The following is a 24,589-nucleotide window of genomic DNA, read 5'->3' as shown; positions in this document are numbered from 1 at the left end:
GGCATCAGAGATATCGAAGGAGTTGTTTAAATGATTTCCAGCTCCATCCTGTAATTAGCGTAATAGGAGCTGTCTCCTCTGCTTTGGGATGACGCTGATGCTACTGGAGCTTATTGATGTCATTTGCAGTTGTGGAAATAGGATCCTTCAGTGATGTGACTTTATATTTATAACCCTCATTTCATTCAAGTTGATTAATTTCAATTTAAAAAAACTGTAAATTAAACCAGATCCCATCCTATTGCTGGCTCGAGCTGTGTTAGTTAATTCTGCTGAGTAACTAAATGTGGGCGTAATTTTTTTTTTCCTATTTCACACATGTGGAAGTGTGTTAATGTGTTTACTATGTTATGAATTGGTGGTTTGGTTTATAACAACTAACAAAAGCTTGAAGGGTTATCAGCATCCTCAAGGAGGAAATCCTTAATTGAAAAATATGTTTTATTTTTATTCATGTGCTTCTTTAGGCCTCCTGGGAATCTGCCTGCAATTTTCTATTAGGCTTAAATCTCTATCTTGACTTCAAATGCACGCTTCATTCCCGAGCAATGTGAAAAGAGATGAACTGTTACCATCAAGACGATGATGATGAAATACGCTATAGAGGCCTCTCTCAATAGCTGACATACTGTCAAATAATTTGGACTGGGTATTTCATCTGGAGACGTGAAATAGGTAGGCGATATCATTTACACCGACTGCAGCCCTCAACCTGGGTGATGATGGTAATGCCACAGAAGACAGAACTAGATTGAGATTCTATGGTTAATGCTGAGGCCCTTATGTCTGAATCTTTACCTGGCCCTGTCTGTCGGTAATGGCTTCACAGCTGTCTAGGGGCCAGTCTACTCTAGTCATGAAGGTGACGCGCCTAGATTAAATGGAATATCGTGACTCCCCAGAGGCACCAGTCAAATGTCACTCTCATAGCGTAAAAGGCTCAAGACTATAAGGTGATATTATTTCATGACAGTATTTTATTTCAACTGAGAATAGCACAAAGTTTAGTTTTCTGTCTGGTCACATAGTAGTCTCACTTATTATCATGGCTCCCTTTTCTCTTAGGGTGCTCAGTTATTACCTGTATCTTATGTGAAGACCTACAATTTGTCAAGCTTGTTCTCTTTGCGATATCGAAAAACCTTAGGCCTATAGTCTGAAATCTGAATACATCTTGTATCATAGTGTTTATGGTAGCCTATTGCATTGCATAGCCCTGCATACTGTGCAGGGATGATATTATAGTACAACCGTTCTCGTACGCTGTTCAAAACAAATTGCCAGTAGCCTAGCTATACACTGAGTGTATTCCATGACATAGACTGACCAGGTGAATCCAGGTGAAAGATATGATCCCTTACTGTTAAGTCCACTTCAATCGGTGTAGATGAAGGGGAGGAGACCGGTCAAGGAAGGATTTTTAAGCCTTGAGACAATTGAGACATGGATTGTGTACACTACCGGTCAAAAGATTTAGAACACCTACTTATTCAAGACTTTTTCTTAATTTGACTATTTTCTACATTGTATACTAATAGTGAAGGCATCAAAACTATGAAATAACACATATGGAATCATGTAGCAATCAAAAAAGGGTTAAACAAATGAAATATTTTATATTTGAGATTCTTCAAATAGCCACCCTTTGTCTTGATAGCTTTCTCTCAACCAGCTTCACCTGGAATGCTTTTTCAACATTCAACAGTCTTGAAGTAGTTCCCACATATGCTGAGCACTTGTTGGCTTCTTTTCCTTCACTCTGCGGTCCGACTCATCCCAAAACATCTCAGTTTGGTTGAGGTCCGGGGATTGTAGAGGCTAGGTCATCTGATGCAGCCCTCCATCACTTTCCTTCTTGGTCAAATAGCCCTTACACAGCCTGGAGGTGTGTTGGGTCATTGTCCTGTTTAAAAACAAATGATAGTCCCACTAAGCCCAAACCCGATATATTGAGGATTGCTGCAGAATGCTGTGGTAGCTATGCTGGTTAAGTGTGCCTTAAAGTCTAAATAAATCACAGACGGTGTCACCAGCAAAGCACCCCTACACCATTCAGTGTCACCCGTTCACCCACACCACTTCTCACAATATCGCCAATTTGGTCTCCAGACCAAAGGACACATTTCCACCAGTCTAATGTCCAATGCTCATATTTCTTGGCCCAAGCAAGTCTCTTCTTGTTGGTGTCGTTTAGTTGTGGTTTCTTGCAGCAATTCAACCATGAAGGCTTGATTCACACAGTCTGCGTGAATCATGCCTTCATGGTCGAATTGCTGAAACGAAACCACTACTAAAGTACACCAATAAGAAGAGACTTGCTTGGGCCAAGAAACACAAGCAATGGACATTAGACCGGTGGAAATCTGTCCTTTGGTCTGAGTCCAAATTTGCGATTTTATTCTGCAGCAATACGCCATCCCATCTGGTTTGGACTTAGTCCCACTATCATTTGTTTTTCAACAGGATAATGACACAACACACCTCCAGGCTGTGTAAGGGCTATTTGACCAAGAAGGAGAGTGATGGAGTGCTGCATCAGATGACCTGGCCTCCACAATCACCTGACATCAACCCAATGGTTTGGTATGAGTTGGACTGCAAAGTGTAGGAAATGCAGCCACCAAGTGATAAACATATGTGAGAACTCCTTCAAGGCTTTTGGAAAATCATTGCTCATGAAGCTGGTTGAGAGAATGCCAAGAGTGTGCAAAGCTGTCATCAAGGCAAAGGGTGGCTACTTTGAAGAATCTAAAATATATTTAGATTTGTTTAACACTTTTTCGGTTATTACATGATTACATGTGTTATTTCATAGTGGATGTCTTCACTATTATTTTACAATGTAAAATAGAGGTCAACCGATTAATCGGAATGGCCGATTTAATTAGGGCCGATTTCAAGTTTTCATAACAATCGGAAATCTGTATTTTTGGACACCAATTTGGCAATTTTTTTTTTTTACACCTTTATTTAATCTTTATTTAACTAGGCAAGTCAGTTAAGAACACATTCTTATTTTCAATGACGGCCTAGGAACGGTGGGTTAACTGCCTCGTTCAGGGGCAGAACGACAGATTTTCACCTTGTCAGCTCGGGGGATTCAATCTTGCAACCTTACAGTTAACTAGCCCAACGCTCTAACCACCTGCCTCTCATTGCACTCCAAGAGGAGCCTGCCTGTTACGCAAATGCAGTTAGCCAAGGTAAGTTGCTAGCTATCATTAAACTTATCTTATAAAAAACAATCAATCAATCATAATCACTAGTTAACTACACATGGTTGACGATATTACTAGTTTATCTAGTGTGTCCTGTGTTGCATATAATCGATGCGGTGCATATCGTTGCTTCAATGTGTACCTAACCATGAACATCAATGCCTTTCTTAAAATCAATACACAGAAGTATATATTTTTAAACCTGCATATTTAGCTAAAAAAAATCCAGGTTAGCAGGCAATGTTAACTATGTGAAATTGTGTCACTTCTCTTGTGTTCATTGCACGCAGAGTCAGTGTATATGCAACAGTTTGGGCCGCCTAATTTGCCAGAATGTTATGTAATTATGACATAACATTGAAGGTTGTGCAATGTAACAGGATTTTTTAGATGAATGGATGCCACCCGTTAGATAAAATACGGAACGGTTCTGTATTTCATTGAAAGTTAAAATGTCTTGTTTTCGAGATGATAGTTTCCGGATTCAACCATATTAATGACCTAATGCTCGTATTTCTTTGTGTTATCATGTTATAACTAAGTCTATGATTTGATAGAGCAGTCTGACTGAGCGGTGGTAGGCAGCAGCAGGCTCGTAAGCATTCATTCAAACAGCACTTTTGTGCGTCAAGCATTGCGCTATTTATGACTTCAAGCCTATCAACTCCTGAGATTAGGCTGGTGTAGCCGATGTGAAATGGCTAGCTAGTTAGCGGGGTGTGTGCTAATAGCGTTTCAAACGTCACTCGCTCTGAGACTTGAAGTGGTTGTTCCCCTTGCTCTGCATGGGTAACGCTGCTTCGAGTGTGGCTGTTGTCGATGTGTTCCTGGTTCGAGCCCAGGTAGGGGCGAGGAGAGGGATGGAAGCTATACTGTTACACTGGCAATACTATAGTGCCTATAAGAACATCCAATAGTCAAAGGTTAATGAAATACAAATGGTATAGAGAGAAATAGTCCTACTATAGTAGTCTATAATAACTACAACCTAAAACTTCTTACCTGGGAATATTGAAGACTCATGGTAAAAGGAACCACCAGCTTTCATATGTTCTCATGTGCAGAACCTCCGTACTGCATCGCCATTCGCCTCCCAAATGTTGTAACAATGCAGAGGGCTCTGTATAGCACCGCATTGACATGATTGGGTGGGGGCGGTACATCCTGTATAAACACAAACTCACTTCACAGCTCTGACCTGCTCTGCGACGCTCAAGAAGTATGAATGCCCTGATTTCTGCTGAGTCTGTATCACCGTAAATTCGGCATGGCCAATGCAGACATTGGATTGACCCTGCAGCGCCCAGATGCACAGTGCTCTCCAGGAATGCACTCTCTCCCGCCAATTTGTGCACATTCATTGTTTCTTAACTTCATTGTGTGAATTGTTCGCAGTTGGTTGTTAGGAATATATGTAATTCCCCCATTACATATATCACCAGTCGTACATTTACCTTTAATTCCTATAATTTCTAATCTACAATGTTTGTTTGGTTATGGTAATGTCTGTTAATGTATTCAATATATTATTATTCCAGTCTTAATAAGGTTCTCATTGTCGGAGTAGACACATTGTTTGCATAGCGCACAATCTATGCTACTCTTGTGAGAAACAAGTTTTGGTTTATTTCATTCCATTTAGAGTTTTGTCAATTCAATTTAGTCATTGACAGAAGCACTTCAAACAAAAGACAATGTTGAGTAAGGACGCACACCTGATTACGCGTAGAAGTATATAGGCCTAGAGGCTACCTGGCCTGCACGTAAATGTAGGCATATAAATGTGCCTGTTTAGGGATCTAAAAGTATTTCTGATTGGCTTAACACACCACCACTAATGAGCTGTGGAGCTTCTCAACTTAAAGTTTTCTTCACCTCAAACAGCAAGCAAACAAAGTCTGTTTTTACACCCATTGACAATGACAATATTTACTCAATGTAGTAACTCCACAATACTTTTGAGATAATATTCTATAAGAGGAACGGGAGTAGAACATTTGAGGTGCCAGTGCTCAACTCCGGTGAGCTCCTGCCCAAGTCAAGCACTGCTTCTTATCCCTTGCGCAAATAGCCTACAGCTGTGTCTGTCTCAAACTCACTTGCATGGGAAACTGAGGGCCCAGAATATTTTATATAGCAAGTTCGCTAGTGCAAGCTTCTGGCTGAACCCAAGTTAATAATTGATACAATGTTTCAAGTTCGTTGCAGACAGGCCATGTATAGCAAATGTGATTTTTTTTTAGGATATTTTTTCTTTATCAGGATATTTTCTACCTGCAGGTTGCAATGTTTTTATTTGTTGCCTTTTTATATAGGCTATTTTTACATAGTTGACGATGGCAGTAGAAGGGACTTTTTAGGTTTATCATTTTCATTTAGATTAGGATAGAATTCTAATTAACCACATGACAATGATTTGGAGATATGAAGACAATGTTTTAAATGAAATGAAAATGTTCCACGAAAATGTGCATATGAAAACCATAACTGGCATGCAGATCAGTATAAATAATAAGATATATTGGCAAAATGCGAAAGGTTACCGACTTCTAGTATAGTCTATTACCAGCTTAAAGCATCAGACAAGCTCAATATATATAGTTGGTTTTATTAAAACACACAGGGTGTGTCTATATATGCAAAAATACACCAATTGATTGGTCGAAAGAACAAAACTTTTGGTTGACCCAAGATTTTTTGGGAGTTGGGGACAGCCCTAGTTAAGTGAAAGAATATGGGGGTTGGTGGTGTTACCGTGCTGTTTTTTATGTGTTTCCCTCTGGTCTGCATCAGTTCCAGGTTCAGGAGAGGCTGACGGAGTGTTTGATCCTGCTGGGAGGGAGCAACTTGCTTAGGTCCCTGCTCATCCGTCATGTGCTGTCTGAGATCAACCGGCTGGCAGAACACCTCTGGATCACCTGCCAGGTAAGGACCAGGACACACACACACACACACACCTCTTGTTTGCCAGCGCTCTCCACACAGACCTGGCGTGGGGGAAGGGAGGATGTTACAGGTTTGTATAGGATGAGTTAAATCATTGAATTTAATGATGTTTATAGTACTGTTTATTATGCATATGTAGTGAGCCAGTATTGGGACAGTGACATGTATTTTGTTGTTTTGCCTCTGTACTCCAGCACTTTGGATATGAAATGATACAATGACTCTGAGGTTAAAGTGCAGACTGTCAGCTTTAATTTTAGGGTATTTTCATCCATATCGGGTGAACCGTTAAGGATTACATTACTTTTTAGACAAATTCCCCCCATTTTAGGGGACCAAAAGTATTGGCACAAATGTACTTCAAGTAGTAAAACATTAAGTATTTCATCCCATATTCATTGCATGCAATGACTACATCAAGCTTGACTACAAATTTGTTGGAAGTATTTGCTTGTTTGTTTTGGTTGTGTTTCAGATTATTTTGTGCCCAATCGAAATTAATGGTATATAATGTATTGTGTCATTGTGGAGTCAGTTTTATTGTAAATAATAATAGAATATGTTTCTAAACTCTTCATTAATGTGGATGCCACCATGATTACGGATCCTGAATGAATTGTGAATAATGATGAATAAGAAAGTTAGACACACAACTATCATACCCCCCCCCCAAAAAAATGCTAACCTCCACTCTTAATGTAATAGTGTTAGCATGTCTTGGTGGTATGATATTTGAGTGTCTGTAACTTTCTCACTCAGGGCATATTGCACAAGCCTACATGTCACAACATTGGTCTCAGGTAGCCTACAAGGTGTGGTGGGTGATGCTGTTTGACTGGCACGTCTCCTCTGAAAGCCAGTGTATACACACAGCCCAGCCGCCAGCGCTCATGCAAAATAGAAATGTGTGAATAGGGAATTGAAAGCAGATTATTCTCCCTTCTCGTGGCGCTCAACTCCCACTGTAGAGAGACAGTTTGTGTGTTTTTCCTTCATCCTATTGAGAAAAGCCCTTATTGAAGCAGCCCTGAGCAAAAAGCAGAACACAGTGCTGCTGTACCAAGTGAATGAGAAAAGAGAATTTCTGTCACATCATTTTGTCTGCAAGCAAAGTCATAGACATTGGTTTATTAAATACTATAGGACCTTTTCTTTGCTGAGACCATTGTTGTTGAGTTGTTTACACTGTGGCTGCTACTGTAGACCACTGTCATTTGGTTATAATGTATTCAGATGACCTGTAATTGTTCACTTGATTTTTGGGGCTGTTGACTTGCCTCGTACCCCTCTAACATTGAGGTCTTGATACTTCATAGTACTTGTGCCACTTCAAAGCCATTATGCCCTTGCACTTGACCCCTCTGCTGTCAATGTAGAAAAAGTGTCAGATAAATTGCTGGTAAAGACCTCTACCGTTTGAAGACTTAGCCACCAGACTGGCTAATTAGTATAGCCTGACCGATATATTGTTTCACCGATATCGGCTGATATTGGCCTTTTACAAACATATTGGTATCGGCCGATAATTCCACCGATAACCAATATTCAATAAATAGGATGAAAAAAGGTGAATCTCATGCTTATACGAACACTGAGATAGCAATGTTTCATTATTGTCACAATGCAAGAAATCAACATTCGAAGCATATTTCTTGGACAATTGGTCTTTTGGATGCCAATTTCTGAGAACTCGTGTGGAAAAGTTACACGTAAAACAGTATATCAGCAGATGTATCGGTAAGTTTTGTATCCCCCAAAATATTGGAATCGGTATCGGACCCCAAAAACACATCAGTCGGGCTCTACTCGGCATAGTACCTCACCCCCCAGGGAATGGATGTCCCTGTCTGTGTCCCGGATGGGCGATCCGGATGGAGGCGATGAAAATCCCTCAGCAGTGACGGATCCAAGATGTCCCCCACCGGTACCCAGCACCTCTCCTCCGGACCGTACCCCTCCCAGTCCACAAGGTACTGCAGGCCCCTCACTCGGCGTCTAGAGTCCAGAGCAGCACGTACTGTGTACGCCGGGGACCCCTCGATGTCCAGAGGGGGCGGAAGGACCTCCGGCACCTCACCTTCTTGCAGGGGACCAGCTACCACTGGCCTGAGGAGAGACACATGAAACGAGGGGTTAATACGATAGTAAGAAGGGAGTTGTAATCTATAACACACCTCGTTTATCCTCCTCAGGACTTTAAATGGCCCCACACACTGCGGCCCCAGCTTCCGGCAGGGCAGGTGGAAGGGCAGGTTTCAGATCGAGAGCCAGACCCTGTCCCCCGGTGCGAACACGGGGGCCTCACTGCGGTGGCGATCAGTGCTCCTCTTCTGCCATCCACCAGCTTGCATAAGTGATTTCTGGATAGCCCTCCAGGTCTCCTTAGAGTTCTGCACCCACTCCTCCACCGCAGGAGCCTCGGTCTGACTCTGATGCCACGGTGGCAGGACCGGCTGGTAGCCCAACACGCATTGAAATGGTGACATGTTCGTGGAGGAGTGGCGGAGTGAGTTCTGAGCTACCTCCGCCCATGGGACGTACCTCGCACATTCTCCTGGCCGGTCCTGGCAACACGACCGCAGAAACCTACCCACCTCCTGGTTCACTCTCTCCACCTGCCCATTACTCTTGGGGTGATAACCCGAGGTCAGGCTGACCGAGAACCCCAGACGTTCCATAAACGCCCTCCAAACTCTGGACTTGAACTGGGGACCCCGATCAGAAACGATGTCCTCAGGCACCCCGTAGTGCCGGAAGACGTGGGTAAACAGGGCCTCCACAGGCTGTAGGGAGACCGGGCAATGGGAGGAGACGGCAGGACCAGGATCGTAGTGTTCCCCTGATACGGGGGAAGATCGGTAAGAAAGTCCACTGACAGATGAGACCACGGCCATTGTGGAACAGGGAGGGGCTGTACCTTCCCTCTAGGCAGGTGCCTAAGAGCCTTACTCTGAGCCTTACTCTGAGCGCACACATAGAACCTCACGTCCTTAACTAAGGTGGGCCACCAGTACTTCCCCCTTAGACCACGCACTGTCCTCGCAATCCCAGGATGACCCGAAGAGGGTAGAGTATGATCACGGACACCAAGCGGCACATACTTAAGACCTGTAGGACACTGTGGAGGCGCAGGTTCCAACCGTAATGCCCGCTCGATGTCTGCATCTACCTAACATACCACCGGTGCCACCAGCCTTGAAGCTGGATGGATGGGAGTAGGATCGATGGGCCGATCCTCGGAGTTATAGAGACGGGACAGCGCGTCGGCCTTCATGTTGAGGGAACCCGGTCGATAAGAGAGAGTGAACCTAAATCTGGTGAAAAACATGGCCCACCTTGCCTGACGAGGATTCAGTCTCCTCGCTGCCTGGATATACTCCAGATTACGGTGGTCAGTCCAGATGAGGAAAGGGTGCTTGGCCCCCTCAAGCCAATGTCTCCACACCTTCAGGGCCTTTACCACAGCCAACAACTCCCGGACACATCTGCTTCGCCGGACTGAGCTTTTTCGAAAAGAAAGCGCAGGGACGGAGCTTCGGTGGCGTGCCCGAGCACTGTGATAGCACGGCTCCAACCCCAGCCTTGGATGCGTCCACCTCCACTATGAACACCAAAGAGGGGTCCGGATGTGCCAACACAAGAGCGTCGGTAAACGGTGCCGTCAAACAATTGAAAGCTCTGTCCGTCTCTGCCAACCTCCGTAAACGCGCCGGCCCCCCCTTCAGCAGTATGGTAATGGGAACCGCCACCTGGCCAAAACCCTGGATAAACCTCCGGTAGTAATTGGCAAACCCTAAAAACCGCTGCACCTCCTTTACCATGGTCGGAGTCGGCCAATTACTCATGGCCTTAACGCGGTCACACTCCATCACCACCCCCGCGGTGGAAATGCGTTAACCCAGGAAGGAAATGGCTCGTTTGGAGAACACACATTTCTCAGCCTTAACGTACAGGTCATGCTGCAGCAGTCGCCCAAGTACCTTGCGTACCAGAGACACATGCGTGGCGCGTGTGGCGGAATAGATCAGGATATCATCAATATACACCACCACACCCTGCCCGTGCAGGTCCCTGAGAATCTCATCTACAAAGGATTGAAAGACGGCTGGAGCATTCTTTAACCCATACGGCATGACGAGGTACTCATAATGGCCAGATGTGGTACTAAATGCGGTTTTCCACTCATCTCCCTCCCGAATATGCACCAGATTATACGCGCTCCTGAGGTCCAGTTTTGTGAAAAAACGCACCTGTGAAATGATTACACCGCCGTAGCGATGAGAGGTAGGGGGTAACTAAACCCCACTGTGATGGAATTGAGACCTCGATAATCAATGCACGGACGCAGACCTCCTTTTTTTTCACAAAAAAGAAACTCGAGGAGACGAATGACGTGGAGGGCCGAATGTTCCCCTGTCCCAGAGAATCAGTGACATACAGTGGGGCAAAAAAGTATTTAGTCAGCCACCATTTGTGCAAGTTCTCCCACTTAAAAAGATGAGAGGCCTGTAATTTTCATCGTAGGTACACTTCAACTATGACAGACAAAATGAGAAAAAAAATCCAGAAAATCACATTGTAGGATTTTTTATGAATTTATTTGCAAATTATGGTGGAAAATAAGTATTTGATCAATAACAAAAGTTTATCTCAATACTTTGTTATATGCCCTTTGTTGGCTAAGACAGAGGTCAAATGTTTTCTGTAAGTCTTCACAAGGTTTTCACACACTTGCTGTTATTTTGGCCCATTCCTCCATGCAGAGCTCCTCTAGAACAGTGATGTTTTGGGGCTGTTGCTGGTCAACACGGACTTTCAACTCCCTCCAAAGATTTTCTATGGGGTTGAGATCTGGAGACTGAATAGGCCACTCCAGGACCTTGAAATGCTTCTTACGAAGCCACTCCTTCGTTGCCCGGGCGGTGTGTTTGGGATCATTGTCATGCTGAAAGACACAGCCACGTTTCATCTTCAATGCCCTTGCTGATGGAAGGAGGTTTTCACTCAAAATCTCACAATACATGGCCCCATTCATTCTTTCCTTTACACAGATCAGTCGTCCTGGTCCCTTTGCAGAAAAACAGCCCCAAAGCATGATGTTTCCACACCCATGCTTCACAGTAGGTATGGTGTTCTTTGGATGCAACTCCGTATTCTTTGTCCTCCAAACACGACGAGTTGAGTTTTTACCAAAAAGTTATATTTCGGTTTCATCTGACCATATGACATTCTCCCAATCTTCTTCTGGATCATCCAAATGCTCTCGAGCAAACTTCAGACGGGCCTGGACATGTACTGGCTTAAGCAGGGGGACATGTCTAGCACTGCAGGATTTGAGTCCCTGGCGGCCAAGTGTATTACTGATGGTAGGCTTTGTTACTTTGGTCCCAGCTCTCTGCAGGTCATTCACTAGGTCCCCCCGTGTGGTTCTGGGATTTTTGCTCACCGTTCTTGTGATCATTTTGATCTTGCGTGGAGCCCCAGATCGAGGGAGATTATCAGTGGTCTTGTATGTCTTCCATTTCCTAAGAATTGCTCCCACAGTTGATTTCTTCAAACCAAGCTGCTTACCTATTGCAGATTCAGTCTTCCCAGCCTGGTGCAGGTCTACAAGTTTGTTTCTGGTGTCCTCTGATAGCTCTTTGGTCTTGGCCATAGTACTCGATAAAACTCAAACTTTCATTAAATCACACATGCAGGGTACTCAATTAAAGCTACACTTGTTGTGAATCCAGCCAATGTGTCAGATTTTAAAAATGCTTTACGGCGAAAGCATGAGAAGCTATTTTATGATAGCATGCACCCCCCCCCCCCCCCCGAACAACCTGAACGAGATGTAAACAAAATAATTAGCGTAGCCGGCGCTACACAAAACTCTGAAATAAAATATAAAACATGCATTACCTTTGACAAGCTTTTTTGTTGGCACTCCAATATGTCCCATAAACATCACAATTGGTCCTTTTTTTCGATTAATTCTGTCCATGTATACCCAAAATGTCCATTTATAAAGCCCGTCTGATCCAGAAAAAAACAGCTTTCCAAAACGCAACGTCATTACAAAACATTTCAAAAGTTGCCTATAAACTTTGCCAAAATATTTCAAACTAGTTTTGTAATCCAACTTTAGGTATTTGTAAACGTTAATAATCAATCAAATTGTTGACGGGGCGATCTGTATTCAATAGCAGCAAGTCAACAATACATGCACGATTTTCTCTCTTTCATAACTATCCACAGTGTAACCTCTGCCAGGAAGTGCCTCTTCTTCATTTCACCAAAGATTCAACCCAATTCCAAAGACTGGTGACATCCTGTGGAAGTTGTAGGAACTGTAACCTGGGCGCTATCAAATTTCCCTTGACAAAGACAATACAGGGAACTGCCAGAGGGATTTTTTTTTTCTGAACAGTTTTTCCTTGGGGTTTTGCCTGCTACACAAGTTCTGTTATAGTCACAGACATGATTGAACCAGTTTTAGAAATTTCAGAGTGTTTTCTATCCACACATACTAATCATATGCATATACTATATTCCTGGCATGAGTAGCAGGATGTTGAAATTTTGCACGCTTTTTATCAAAACGTAGAAATAACCACAACCACAACCCCTAACCACAACCCAAACAAGAAACAGGTGTAACTAAACTAACAGAAAAGGAAAAGGTGATCGGTGGCAGCTAGTAGACCGGTGACGCCGAGCGCCGCCGGAACAGGAAGAGGAGCCACCTTCGGTGGGAGTCGTGACAAATTTGGGGATGAGGTAGTTGGATGTGCTATTTACAGATTATCACTGTACAGGTACAGTGATCGGTAAGCTGCTCTGACAGCTGATGCTTAAAGTTAGAGAGGGAGATATAAGTCTCCAGCTTTAGTGATTTTTGCAATCGTTCCAGTTATTGGCAGCAGAGAACTGGAAGGAAAGGTGGCCAAAGGAGGTGTTGGCTTTGGGGATTACCAGTGAAATATACCCAATGGAGCGCGTGCTACGGGTGGGTGTTGCTATGGTGAGGAGTGAGCTGAAATAAGGCGGGGCTTTTCCTAGCAAAGACTTATATAGACTTATATAACCTGGAGCCAGTGGGTTTGGCGAGGAATATGTAGCGAGGGCCAGCCAATGAGAGCGTACAGGTCGCAGTGGTGGGTAGTACATGGGGCTTTGGTGACAAAACGGATGACACTGTGATAGACTACATCCAGTTTCCTGAGTAGAGTGTTGGAGGCTATTTTGTAAATGACATCGCCAAAGTCAAGGATCAGTAGGGCTGCCTGATTTGCCCATCAAAACACAGCGAGTGGGATTGTATAACGCATCAAGCCTCTGTTACTGCATCTTGCCTTGCAATGCAGTGGGGCAGTTTCTGTTAATACTGTATGATTTTCGAGAGCTGTGGTCGAGTCCTGGGAAATAAAGTTTGAAGACTTGCCAGCAGGGCCTAAAACTAACTTTTTACTTTTAGTGGCAGGTACTGTAGATAATAAAATCTTCCAGCCACACTGATTTTCTTACCAGCCAAAATATTTTTGGGGCCATAATTACACAAAGAAACACACAAAAAACGGATGAGCATGCTTATTAATGTTTCTAAGCATTAAATGTATTACTAGCAAGAAGTAATGTGGTATATTGCTTGATTTAATATTCTGTGACCTATGATGTCTATTTTTTCTAGCAGGGGAGCAAACTCCAACATTGAAAAGCAACCGAGCTTGTAAATAAAACAATGTAAATAGCCAAGAAACACAAGGAAAACTTGAGTAAATTAGACCAATTTATATGCCTGTGCCCAATGCTTCTAAAAACAAATCTTTCGGGTACTCACGGCCCCCTCAGACAGGCAGTGTTGCTGCATGAGGTGGGATAGCTACAACGTTAGGATTCAGATTTCTTTGTGCCTTACTAGATATGAAACAAAATGGCAGAAATACTTTGAAAACGGCTACAGCAGCGTTTATTTTGCTATAAATCACAACTCGCACTTGTGGCCATACTTGACCATTTTTTTTCAATTGCTCACACTGTAGAACCCGGAGTGTTACCATGCGGTAACGTGGCTGGTAAATCAGACATTCTTACCCACCAATGCTAAAACTCGCTTTTGGCAGGTGGCGGGTGTTCATTTTAGGCCCTGCTTGTCACACTTTAGTCTAGCCGTGGCTCGAAGGTCTTGTGGAAAGAAAAAAAACAGTCCTAATTTATCAGTCTCTTCTTTTCCGTCCTCATGGCTGGGTAATGCACGGTACTGTATGCAGGGAGCATCCTCGGACTGATAGCCTCCCTGTGCGTTTGAGCCTCCCATGTGTCCGTGCGTGTTACCCCTGTCTTTCCCCCAGATCTGCAGTGGGACTGTGATAAAGGCAGACCAGTCAGGTGAGGTGTATTTCTAGGGTGATTTATGTGAGCATTAAGATTCCGTTAACCCTTCACACAGAGTGACAGAGCCGCATGGTTTCCTCCTGCCTCTGTAGCTTCATGCACTCAGTAAGGGGTAACGCTGTGGGGGCTGCTCCTTTGGGATGGAGGTCGGGATGATCAGTTCAGTCCACCGACACACACACACACACTGCAGCAACATAAACACACACTACCTTGGTCGCTAGAGGTGAGATAGGCATCCCCATCTGTTTGCTAGACCCTTCCCATGGTAAAAAAAATAAGTCAGGACTTGGTAATGGTTGTATAAGGGACAAGATCTGTGTGTTGGCCTAAAATGTAATTTTTAAAACCATGTCACTAGTTGCTTCTCTGTTAATGTAGCGGTCTGGTAACACCTAATAACAAGACAGTTCTAAGGACAACATGAAGAGGATGCTCAATTATTCCAAATTGTTTTAACGATGAGTCAGTCAGAGCTCTATTGGATCTGGTTGTATTCTGAGAAGTAATTCAGGATCAAATTGTTGTATAATTGGTTTGTTGCCCGATGGACATTGTAATCATGATTATTATGAGAATGATTGCATTTCTAATTGTTTTTTCTACAGACATGCTGTAGGCTGCATATAGCCTAATACTGAACCAAAGAGTGGTGCTGCCTCAAGTCTCTAGTGATGACAATCAATTAAAGAATGATTACTTCAGTAGTATTTTCTTTAAGCCATTATTATTTCATCGGGAGTAGTGACTATTAGGGTTGGGCGATATTACGACACAATCGGAAATCAACGACGTTTGACAGACATTGTCGATTGCAACGACATCATGATGTGACAGGCGATAGTTTTTATACGTTTACATTTATTTATTTTTTACAGACGATAGTTGAACCTATTTGAACATGACTGGCACAGCAGAAGTCGGCCAGCGCACAACAGTGCAGCTCACAGCCTGGCGACACACCAAATGACCTCCCTATTCCTATCTGCCGTAGCCTTTTTCATGAATTATGTAGGTAGACTTAGCCTACTATTAACATAATGCACGAGTAGGCCTACAATGTAGACGGAGCGGAGAGTGCCAAAAGCTGCACAAAACGTCAAACATTTCTCTCGCTCACCTCTCCAATGTCGGATGATCATGGGCCTTTTGCAGCAGACACTCCGTTGTGTGGCTTGTTCTGAAATCTTCATTTCCCTTTTTGTCCCATTCCCCATTTTCTATTTGCATGTGACTTGTTCGTCTAAGCATATATTTCACGATCAACATTGAAATTAATCCAGGAGGTCAGTAAACCGAGTTCTATCTCAGTTATGTTTGTGAATATCCTAAAAAAAACATGATATGGTAATAATGAGAGATGGATAACCTACAATTGCAAGATGGAATAATTGAATGGGAGGTTAAACAAACCTTAAACGTTTTTGGACTCCACCTGACCAAAGTTTTTAGGAAAAACAAAGTGTTCCGCCGGAAATTCCTTGCAAACTTAACAGCCAATTATATAGCCCTTCACTAGGCTACTGTCAATAAAATGAGCAGTTAACGTTACTAGTACAAGTTTAAATAGATGTTTGTATTATTGTGGAAGTGTTTATTCATATCCTTGAATTGCGCTACGGGCATTACATAACCACCCGCAGCAACGCTTTTGATAAGCGCAAATAAAAAATGTATGTTGCCTATAAAAAGAGTGGCTACAAATTACAAAATGAATCAAGTAATCAAAATAAGTATGAAATTAACCGAATAAATGAAAGTGCAAATAAGTTTTAAAGCACACAGAGTATTCTAGCCTAGGCTACATTTATTTTGAATAAAAGACGCATCTGTGAATACAGGCTTTGAAAATTAAACAAATAATGCAATGAAGAACCATTGACTATTTTTCTTTTCATCATATATTAACCTACCTAAAGGTTACTGGCAAGGAACAAAATCATGTACACCTTTTCTGGCTTTAATAGACTCTGGAGTGGAATGCTGTATGTAGACCCACTGAAAACACATTCAGACTGAACACTTTTTGCACAAATGCAAAGGGGGAAAAAAATGTTGTTGATACAATTGTATAGTAACGAGGTTTGGACAGGTCGATGTGTCATTCCAGACATCTCCCAACCCTAGTGACTATTCCATAAGCAGAGTTTAGCCCAGCCAGGCAGCAGGTTTGCAGGCTCCGGTGGTGGGCAGGCGGGTTGCCACTGCCCTTGGACCAGAGAATTCAGAGAAGCCCAGCCATCTGGGCCCTGTGTTGCACTGTGACAGGGCATGACAGTCACAGCACATAGCACCCAGCCCAAACAGACAGACAACCCACACAGCCCATAGGACAAATGGTACAAACACTCACTCACTTCTCCAATAACACTATAACACTGGGCAGTAAAAATTTTAATCTGGACTGTTTTTCTGACTGTGCTTTATGTCAAGTTTAAATCATGGTTGTTCTGTGGCTATTGTGAAGCAATTTATCACCCTGGCCCTGCCATTTTGCAATTAGTAAAACACTTTACCAGAGCCATATATTTAGATATATGGCTCTGCTGTTTACTGATGGTTGTCTTTTTCATCTTACACAGGGGTACTCCAAGGACAAACCCATAGCCTGAATATGATCTATCAGACTCGGTGTCCAAGCAGCAAACCTGTTTTTTATTGTCTAATTAGAGTGTGCTAGCTAGCCCAGTCTTAAGTCTGGGAGGGAAGGGATTGTCAGGGATGACTACCTTTTAATAATATGAAGTTTGGCTTCAGGATGATGAATGAAAGTTATCAGATGTGCAAAGCTCGGTCAGCTATCATGTCAGCTAGAGCCAGAGGAAATGAGTGTCAGAGCTGAGGCCTGTAAAGGGCAATGGCAGCTAAAACTGTTCTGTTTAGCCTCAGAAAACTGCAGTGTAATGCTCGGGGGAACATTTTCACTCCGGATTACGCTGTCCATCTACAGTAAGCAGACCACTTACTTTTCATCCCTAAATGTCACGAGTGAGATATCTGTATCTGTACATTTTTAGCCAAAGCTTTCAGTAGAATCAGCTTTCTCTTTCATTTCTGGAGAGAGTATGCTAATCTTTCCTGAGTTGGGAAGGATGCACACTGAAAATTGAGAGCGTAATTATATGTGATCATTGTCAGTTTGAGATGTGTTATTTAGAGACTTTTTAAAGAAATGTCATTGCATCCCACTTCACCATTTATCAATGACTAGTTTCTGATGCAAAGCACCTTCTCGTCATCATAACATCCTGTATGTCGCCATGGCAGCCTGAAGGCCTATGTATACACTGCAAATTGGCCGATATTACCTAGTGTTGATTTTCAGTATGTAACATGTAAGGGAAAGGGGTATACCTAGTCAGTTGTACAACTGAACGGTGCGGGGGGCTGCCATAATCGACATCCACGTCTTCGGCTCCCGGGGAACAGTGGGTTAACTGCTTTGCTCAGGGGCAGAACGACCGATTTTTACCTTGTCAGCTCGGGGATTCGATCCAGCAATCTTTCGGTTACATGTAATCTTATGCATCTCAAATATAAATAACATAAATGTTTCTACTAATCCAATCTGTTACTTCAATTTATTGCACCCGTTACTGAAATGGTTGTACCAGTTTAGATGCTTAGGTAGTCTCATATCTTAGTCTTCCCAACCCGGCAGTCATTCGGAATGCATGTTGCGGGTGAATTAAAATTCCAAATGTAGGATATCCCCACTCTGGCTGGATTCCAATAAGACTTGTACATCACTTTGCACACCATCATAAAGACCTCACACACTCATGCCTGCTCTGCTCCCCCCAACCGTCCTCCATTAGTTAGTGGTAGAGTGAGGTCAGGACCCTGCTTAGGACATCCTGTACCCACAGTGCATCAGGATATTTGTACAGCTGTCCTCTGAGGGACACCGTCCCTGCTTCTGCCTTGGGTTAACTGCAAAGAGCCTTTTCAGGACAAATATTCCTATCTCACACACACATGCACAGTGACACACACACACACACACACACACACACACACACACACACACACACACACACACACACACAAAGGGTGTCCCTATAAAGACAGAAAAATTATTGTTCTTGGTGAATTATTCTTATCAGAGAGAAACTAATAACAGTACTTTTGTACTAAAACAATTGAGGTCATCGTTGTTGTTTTTCTACCACTGTAAAACTCAGAAAAATAGCAGTGAGTCAGAATTTTTTTGCACATCTCACTGAGTCAGCGGTAAAGTGACCAGTGAAGATGGCTTTTCTTCTGCGGGAGAAAGACACCTTTGTCTATGAACAGCTTCCGTACCAGTCACACTATTTATAGCTCCTCAGACTGCAGACTGCAATCTCAGGCCTGTTGAACTTCTCTCGGCGGGATCATAGAGATCTACAGGCCGATCTATTACATTTTTAGTAGATGACAATACCACATATCCCACAACTCCTGTCTAGGTCCCACAAGACATGACCAGGCATACCGATCCTTCTCTAGTAAGAACAAGTTATTTTATCTGCTATGTGGACTGCTTAAAGGATAACTCCAAAGTATTTAGTGGTGTCATACACAATTTTTGTATAATTGTATGATTTAACGTCTATTGACTGTTTAGTGATGAGCAAAACAGGAAAGTGCTCTTCTGTGACGTTTTCATGGAGGATCTCTGAGATGACTAATGCAAGAAATGGATAGTTATTTTCAGCGATCTACAGCATTCAGACCCCTTGACTTTTTCCACATTCTGTTACATTACAGCCTTATTTTTTACACGCAATCCTCCATAATGACAAAGCAAAAACAGGTTTTTAGATATATATATATATATATATAGATATATATATATATAGATATATATATATATATATATATATATATATATATATATATATATATATATATATATATATATATATATAGATATATTTATATATATATATATATAGATATATTTATATATATATATATATATATTTTTTTTTAAATTGGTACTTTTAACTCTTTTTTTTCTCGCAATTTTGTGATATCCAATTGGTACTTAGTCTGGTCCCATCGCTGCAACTCCCCTACGGTCTCGGGAAAGGCGAAGGTCAAGAGCCATGCGTCCTCTGAAACACGACCCTGCCAAGCCATACTGCTTCTTGACACACTGCCCTCTTAACCCAGAAGCCAGCCGCACCAATGTGTTGGAGGAAACACTATACAACTGGCGACTGTGAGCGTGCATGCGCCCTTCCCGCCACAAGGAGTTCGCTAGAGCGCGTTGGGACAAGGACATCCCTGCCGGCCAAACCCTTCCCTAACCCGGACGACACTGGGCGAATTGTGTGCCGCCTCGGGTCTGTAGTGTCATGACGTTGCCCTCTTTGGGTACAGCAAGCCCCACCCCCCTCTCCCTGCCTCCTTCATCTAGGCTGCTGTGGACAGAGAGAGGTCATAAATTCCTGAGGAGAGGATCTCCTCATGGCCACACAGTATAGAGAGAGAGTGAAGTTTCATAGAGAACAAAGGAATTTCTTCCACCTCACAGAACTTGAGGTCCGAACAAATTTCATGTTCCGGAGAAGGTATAAAAGATCCAGCTACTGGTCCGTTTGAATCCAGCAACTGGTCCGTTTGGTACAACTTGGGAAGCTTATGGGAGACGGTGCGGCCACATTACCATAACACTGTTTATATAATAGACTCGGATATGAGGTTTATATCTAATTGTTGTATAAGATGAATGAGTGAGTATGATACTGTTTGTAAAATGGTGTAATGTGATTTTGGATAGTTTAATGAAGGAAACTCCAATTCCCTTTTGAGTTGAACTAAATCAGAGGACTGCCCATGAGCCCAGTTAGGGTCAGGCATCCTGGGACAGCCCCTTTTCTGCAATTCCGAATAAAACCCAACTTTGAGAAATTCTCAGTAGACCATGTTTTCCTCCATTAGGAGGGGACAAAGGTTGCAGACCATTGCTGAATCTTTTAACCATACCACCATGTTAAACTCTTAGACTATCGATACCGACAGAATAAGAACAAGTCTTTGATATTAATTACTAGTCTGCAGCTAGGAATTCGGTATCATTGAACGTGAAGAACGACAACCGCCGAAACATCCATTCTACAATATCACTCTGAACTATACACTATAACCGCGACAGAGAGAGAGAGAAGGACAATTCTACAAAAGATATTAACTTTTCAACAGCGATCAAGACGACACACTGAGCGTAAATATATATATTGATTGCAATTGTTCCCGAATGAGTGAGCGTTCATGTGTAAAGGATTTGCATTTCAATTGTTATAATTATTAACTCTGTAGTGACTTCTTTGTTGACCCTCACTTCCCTTTTGTCTAACAAGCCGCCATGCCGGTTTAGCCCACTAGGGCACATTCTCCTATCATTTCTTGTAACCATATTTACTTTGTTGTTTTGTTTATGCATTTCTGTGAATTACTTAGTTAATAATAAATACATTATTTAAGACAATTGATGTATGGATGACTCATAGTGAAGACTGGATTCGTGCAGATAACCAACAATTTACGACGTTTATCATGAGACTAACGTGAGGTAAAGTAAATAATTCATTAATCAGAAGACTATTGATCAGATATGAAAATATCTGAAAAGTTATATTGGGAAATTATAACTTTGTAATCTGAATATTTTTCTTGGTGCCCCGACTTCCTAGTTAATTACAGTTACATGATTAATCAGTTTGATCGCGTAATACTAATTACAGAGAATCTTTGATAAAAACTAAGTCATCAATTTAATGATAGTAAAGACACGACAGTAGTGACGCATCCTATTTCCATTGATCATCCGTGAGATTTTTCTACAATTGATTGGAGTTCACCTGTGGTAAATTCAATTGATTGGACATGATTTGGAAAGGCACACACCTGTGTGTATATATAAAGTCCCACAGTTGACAGTGCATGTCAGAGAAAAAAACAAGCCATGAGGTCGAAGAAGTTGTCCGTAGAGTGCCGAGACAGGATTGTGTCGAGGTACAGATCTGGGGAAAGGTACCAAAAAATGTTTGCAGCATTGAAGGTCCCCAAGAACACAGTCATATCAAATTTCCAATCAATTTATAAAGCCCTTCTTACATCAGCTGATATCTCAAAGTGCTGTACAAAATCCCAGCCTAAAACCCCAAACAGTAAGCAATGTAGGTGTAGAAGCACAGTGGCCTCCATCACTCTGACAGAACTCCAGAGTTCCTCTGTGGAGATGGGAGAACCTTCCAGATGGACAACCATCTCTGCAGCACTCCACCAATTAGGCCTTTATTGTAGAGTGGCCAGACAGAAGCCACTCCTCAGTAAAAGGCACATGACAGCCCGCTTGGAGTTTGCCAAAAAGGCATCTATTGGACTCAGACCATGAGAAACAAGATTCCCATGTGTGATGAAACCAAAATTGAACTCTTTGGTCTGAATGCCAAGCGTCTGAAGGAAACCTGGCAGCATCATGCTGTGGGGATATTTTTCAGGGACTAGGAGACTAGTCAGGATCGAGGGAGAAAATTAACGGAGCAAAGTACAGAGAGATCCTTGATGAAAACCTGCTCCAGAGTGCTCAGGACCTCAGACTGGGGCCTCCTAACAGGACAAGCACACAGCACACAGCCAAGACTACCCAGGAGTGGCTTCGAGAGAAGTCTTTGAATGTCCTTGAGTGGCCCAGCCAGAGCCTGGACATGAACCCGATCGAACATCTCTGGAGAGACCTGAAAATAGCTGTGCAGCGATGCTCCCCATCCAACCTGACAGAGCTTGAGAGGATTCAACAAAGTACTGAGTAAGGGTCTGAATACTTATGTAAATGTGATATTTCCATTTTTTTTTTTATATACATTTGCAAACATCTCTAAAAAGCTGTTTTTGCTTCGTCATTATGGGTATTGTGTGTAGATTGATGAGGGAAAAAACAATTTAATCAATTTTAGAATAAGGCTGTAACGTAACAAAATGTGGAAAAAGTCAAGGTGTCTGAATACTTTCCAAATGCACTGTAAGCCTTTGCAACATTGACCAATTAAAAGCAGTTCTGTAGCGATTAAGTTTCTGCAGTATACTATAGGCCAAATACATTATCACTGCTATGCTTGCCCTGCCGATGTTGTTCTTTTCAGATCATTTTAAAATTATATTTCAAAACTGAGTTCTATGATCACACTGGTAATGGATCATCATTTGTGGCACAGCTGAGTGAGGAATAATGTACTTTCTCTATAGACTTAAACATGAACTCACTCATAACAGCTGTATTCATTGACATGTGACAGTCTCTCTTTATCGTTTTAGACATTTTAAAATCACAGTAGTATCAACTGCCTTTGCTGTTTGTTCGAGGAAGCTGCCGAGTACAGACACTGTGATCTGAGCAATCCGATTGGGTAGTGGTTGGGCTATAGGTGTATTTGATTTGCTGTCTGGGCATGCTGAGTAGGCAGAGTTTACCTTCAGACACATGAAATGGTTCAAAATGGGAACACTTTGCCTACCCGGCGCAAGGCAGCTGAAACAAGTGCACCTACCGCCAACAGCAGCCTTTATCGTTGGGTATTTTATAGAAATGTTTTGCGATCGATTAGGAATGCCTTGGAGATCAACCAGTCGATCGCGATTGGCTGTTTGGTGATTGATTTAGACTAAGCTTAGTCTGGGCTTGATAGCCAGCTTGCTATGCTAACTGCAGGCTAACTAGGAGGAGCATTGCATCATGAGAGATGAAATGCACCCTGGCAATCGTAGTATGCTGTAAACGAGGAATCGTGTGGTATGACTAACAAAAACAAAACATCAATGTGTATCAAATCTTACAGTATGTATACTAAAAATGTAATAACTGGTTAGAAAGTGTCGGAATTGCCCTTTTTTAAAGGGAAAAGGTAGAAGGAAAAACTGACGAGTAGACTTTTCATGAGGATGTCAAACTCTTATAGCCTAGTAATGCGTGGTGTGCAGTGCACCTGAGGAAAAACAACACTCTTTGCCAATTTATCCTTTACAGAATATCCTGGAACGTAGAGAAGGAGAAAAAGAGTGTGTGTGTTCATTCATGTCCAAGTGAGTCTCTCTCATAAAAGTCATTTTATTCTAGCATTGTTTATGTCCCCCCAGCTGACATGCACCCGAGCTGAACCGCCTTATATCGTATCCAGCAAACCTACGAGTCTGAGGGAAACGTGACTTATGGCTCTCAGCACTTCATGATACTGATGCTCATTAAATCCCTGGCCATTCTGACTGAGCTATGTCTCTCATTACACATCTGCCTAGTGCGTTTACGAGATTTTGTGTGTGTGTGTGTGTGTGTGTGTGTGTGTGTGTGTGTGTGTGTGTGTGTGTGTGTGTGTGTGTGTGTGTGTGTGTGTGTGTGTGTGTGTGTGTGTGTGTGTGTGTGTGTGTGTGTGTGTGTGTGTGAGACAAAGTGCCGCCTCTCTCTTTGTGCTCTCTCCTATTCTCTCTTATTCTCGACGGTTGGTGCTTTCCCTTCTGGGCCAGTGACCGGTTTCAAGGAAGATCAGATTAAAAGCTGCAGCAGAGGTTTTGCTGGACCGTTAAATAGCCAAGGATCAAAGTCATACTTGGCCCCTCAAAGCAGCACAGATCTCTAACCGAGAGGGAAAATGAAGCTGTTTGATCAAAGTCATGTTATGATGAAACAAAGCCAGGAGCCACCAGTGCGTCGGTAAATCGCCTCATTTTTCCACTTCCTTCGACAGACTCTCACACTCTGCTGATGGAAAACAAATGTGTATCATGGTAGACAACGTGTTTTTCTTTTTTCTCTGTGATATCTTGCATTCTGTTCAGGAGGTTCTACATACGTCTGTGTTGTGATATGGAACTTAGTATACAAATAGTATATTTATTTTGTTGTCTTTTGGTGCCTTGACAATATCTTTTTATTTAAATTGTAATAATGTTCTTATGTTATTCTTGTCTATAACTGTTCTGTAGTCTGTCATGTATTTTATGTTTTATGTGGGCTCCAGGAAGAATAGCCGCTGCATGTGCAACAGCTAATGGGGATCCTAAAC

General features: G+C 42.5%; 1 protein-coding gene across 1 annotated transcript in view; it reads left to right on the top strand.

Annotated features, from left to right (window-relative positions):
* The window catches only part of mei4 (meiosis-specific, MEI4 homolog (S. cerevisiae)), a gene marked incomplete at its 5' end in the record, with an annotated part of 51,079 nt that overhangs the window by 6,778 nt on the left and 19,712 nt on the right, over positions 1–24,589 (top strand). The window contains one exon of the mRNA XM_064990361.1: positions 6,012–6,143. Within this exon, the coding sequence (XP_064846433.1) occupies positions 6,012–6,143 (132 nt within the window). The remainder of the gene's footprint in view (positions 1–6,011; positions 6,144–24,589) is intronic.

Source organism: Oncorhynchus masou, chromosome 16 (genome assembly GCF_036934945.1).
Source record: "Oncorhynchus masou masou isolate Uvic2021 chromosome 16, UVic_Omas_1.1, whole genome shotgun sequence".
NCBI classification, from domain to species: domain Eukaryota; kingdom Metazoa; phylum Chordata; class Actinopteri; order Salmoniformes; family Salmonidae; genus Oncorhynchus; species Oncorhynchus masou.
Note: the sequence above shows the minus strand (reverse complement) of the source record. Positions and strands in the feature narration are given on the sequence as shown.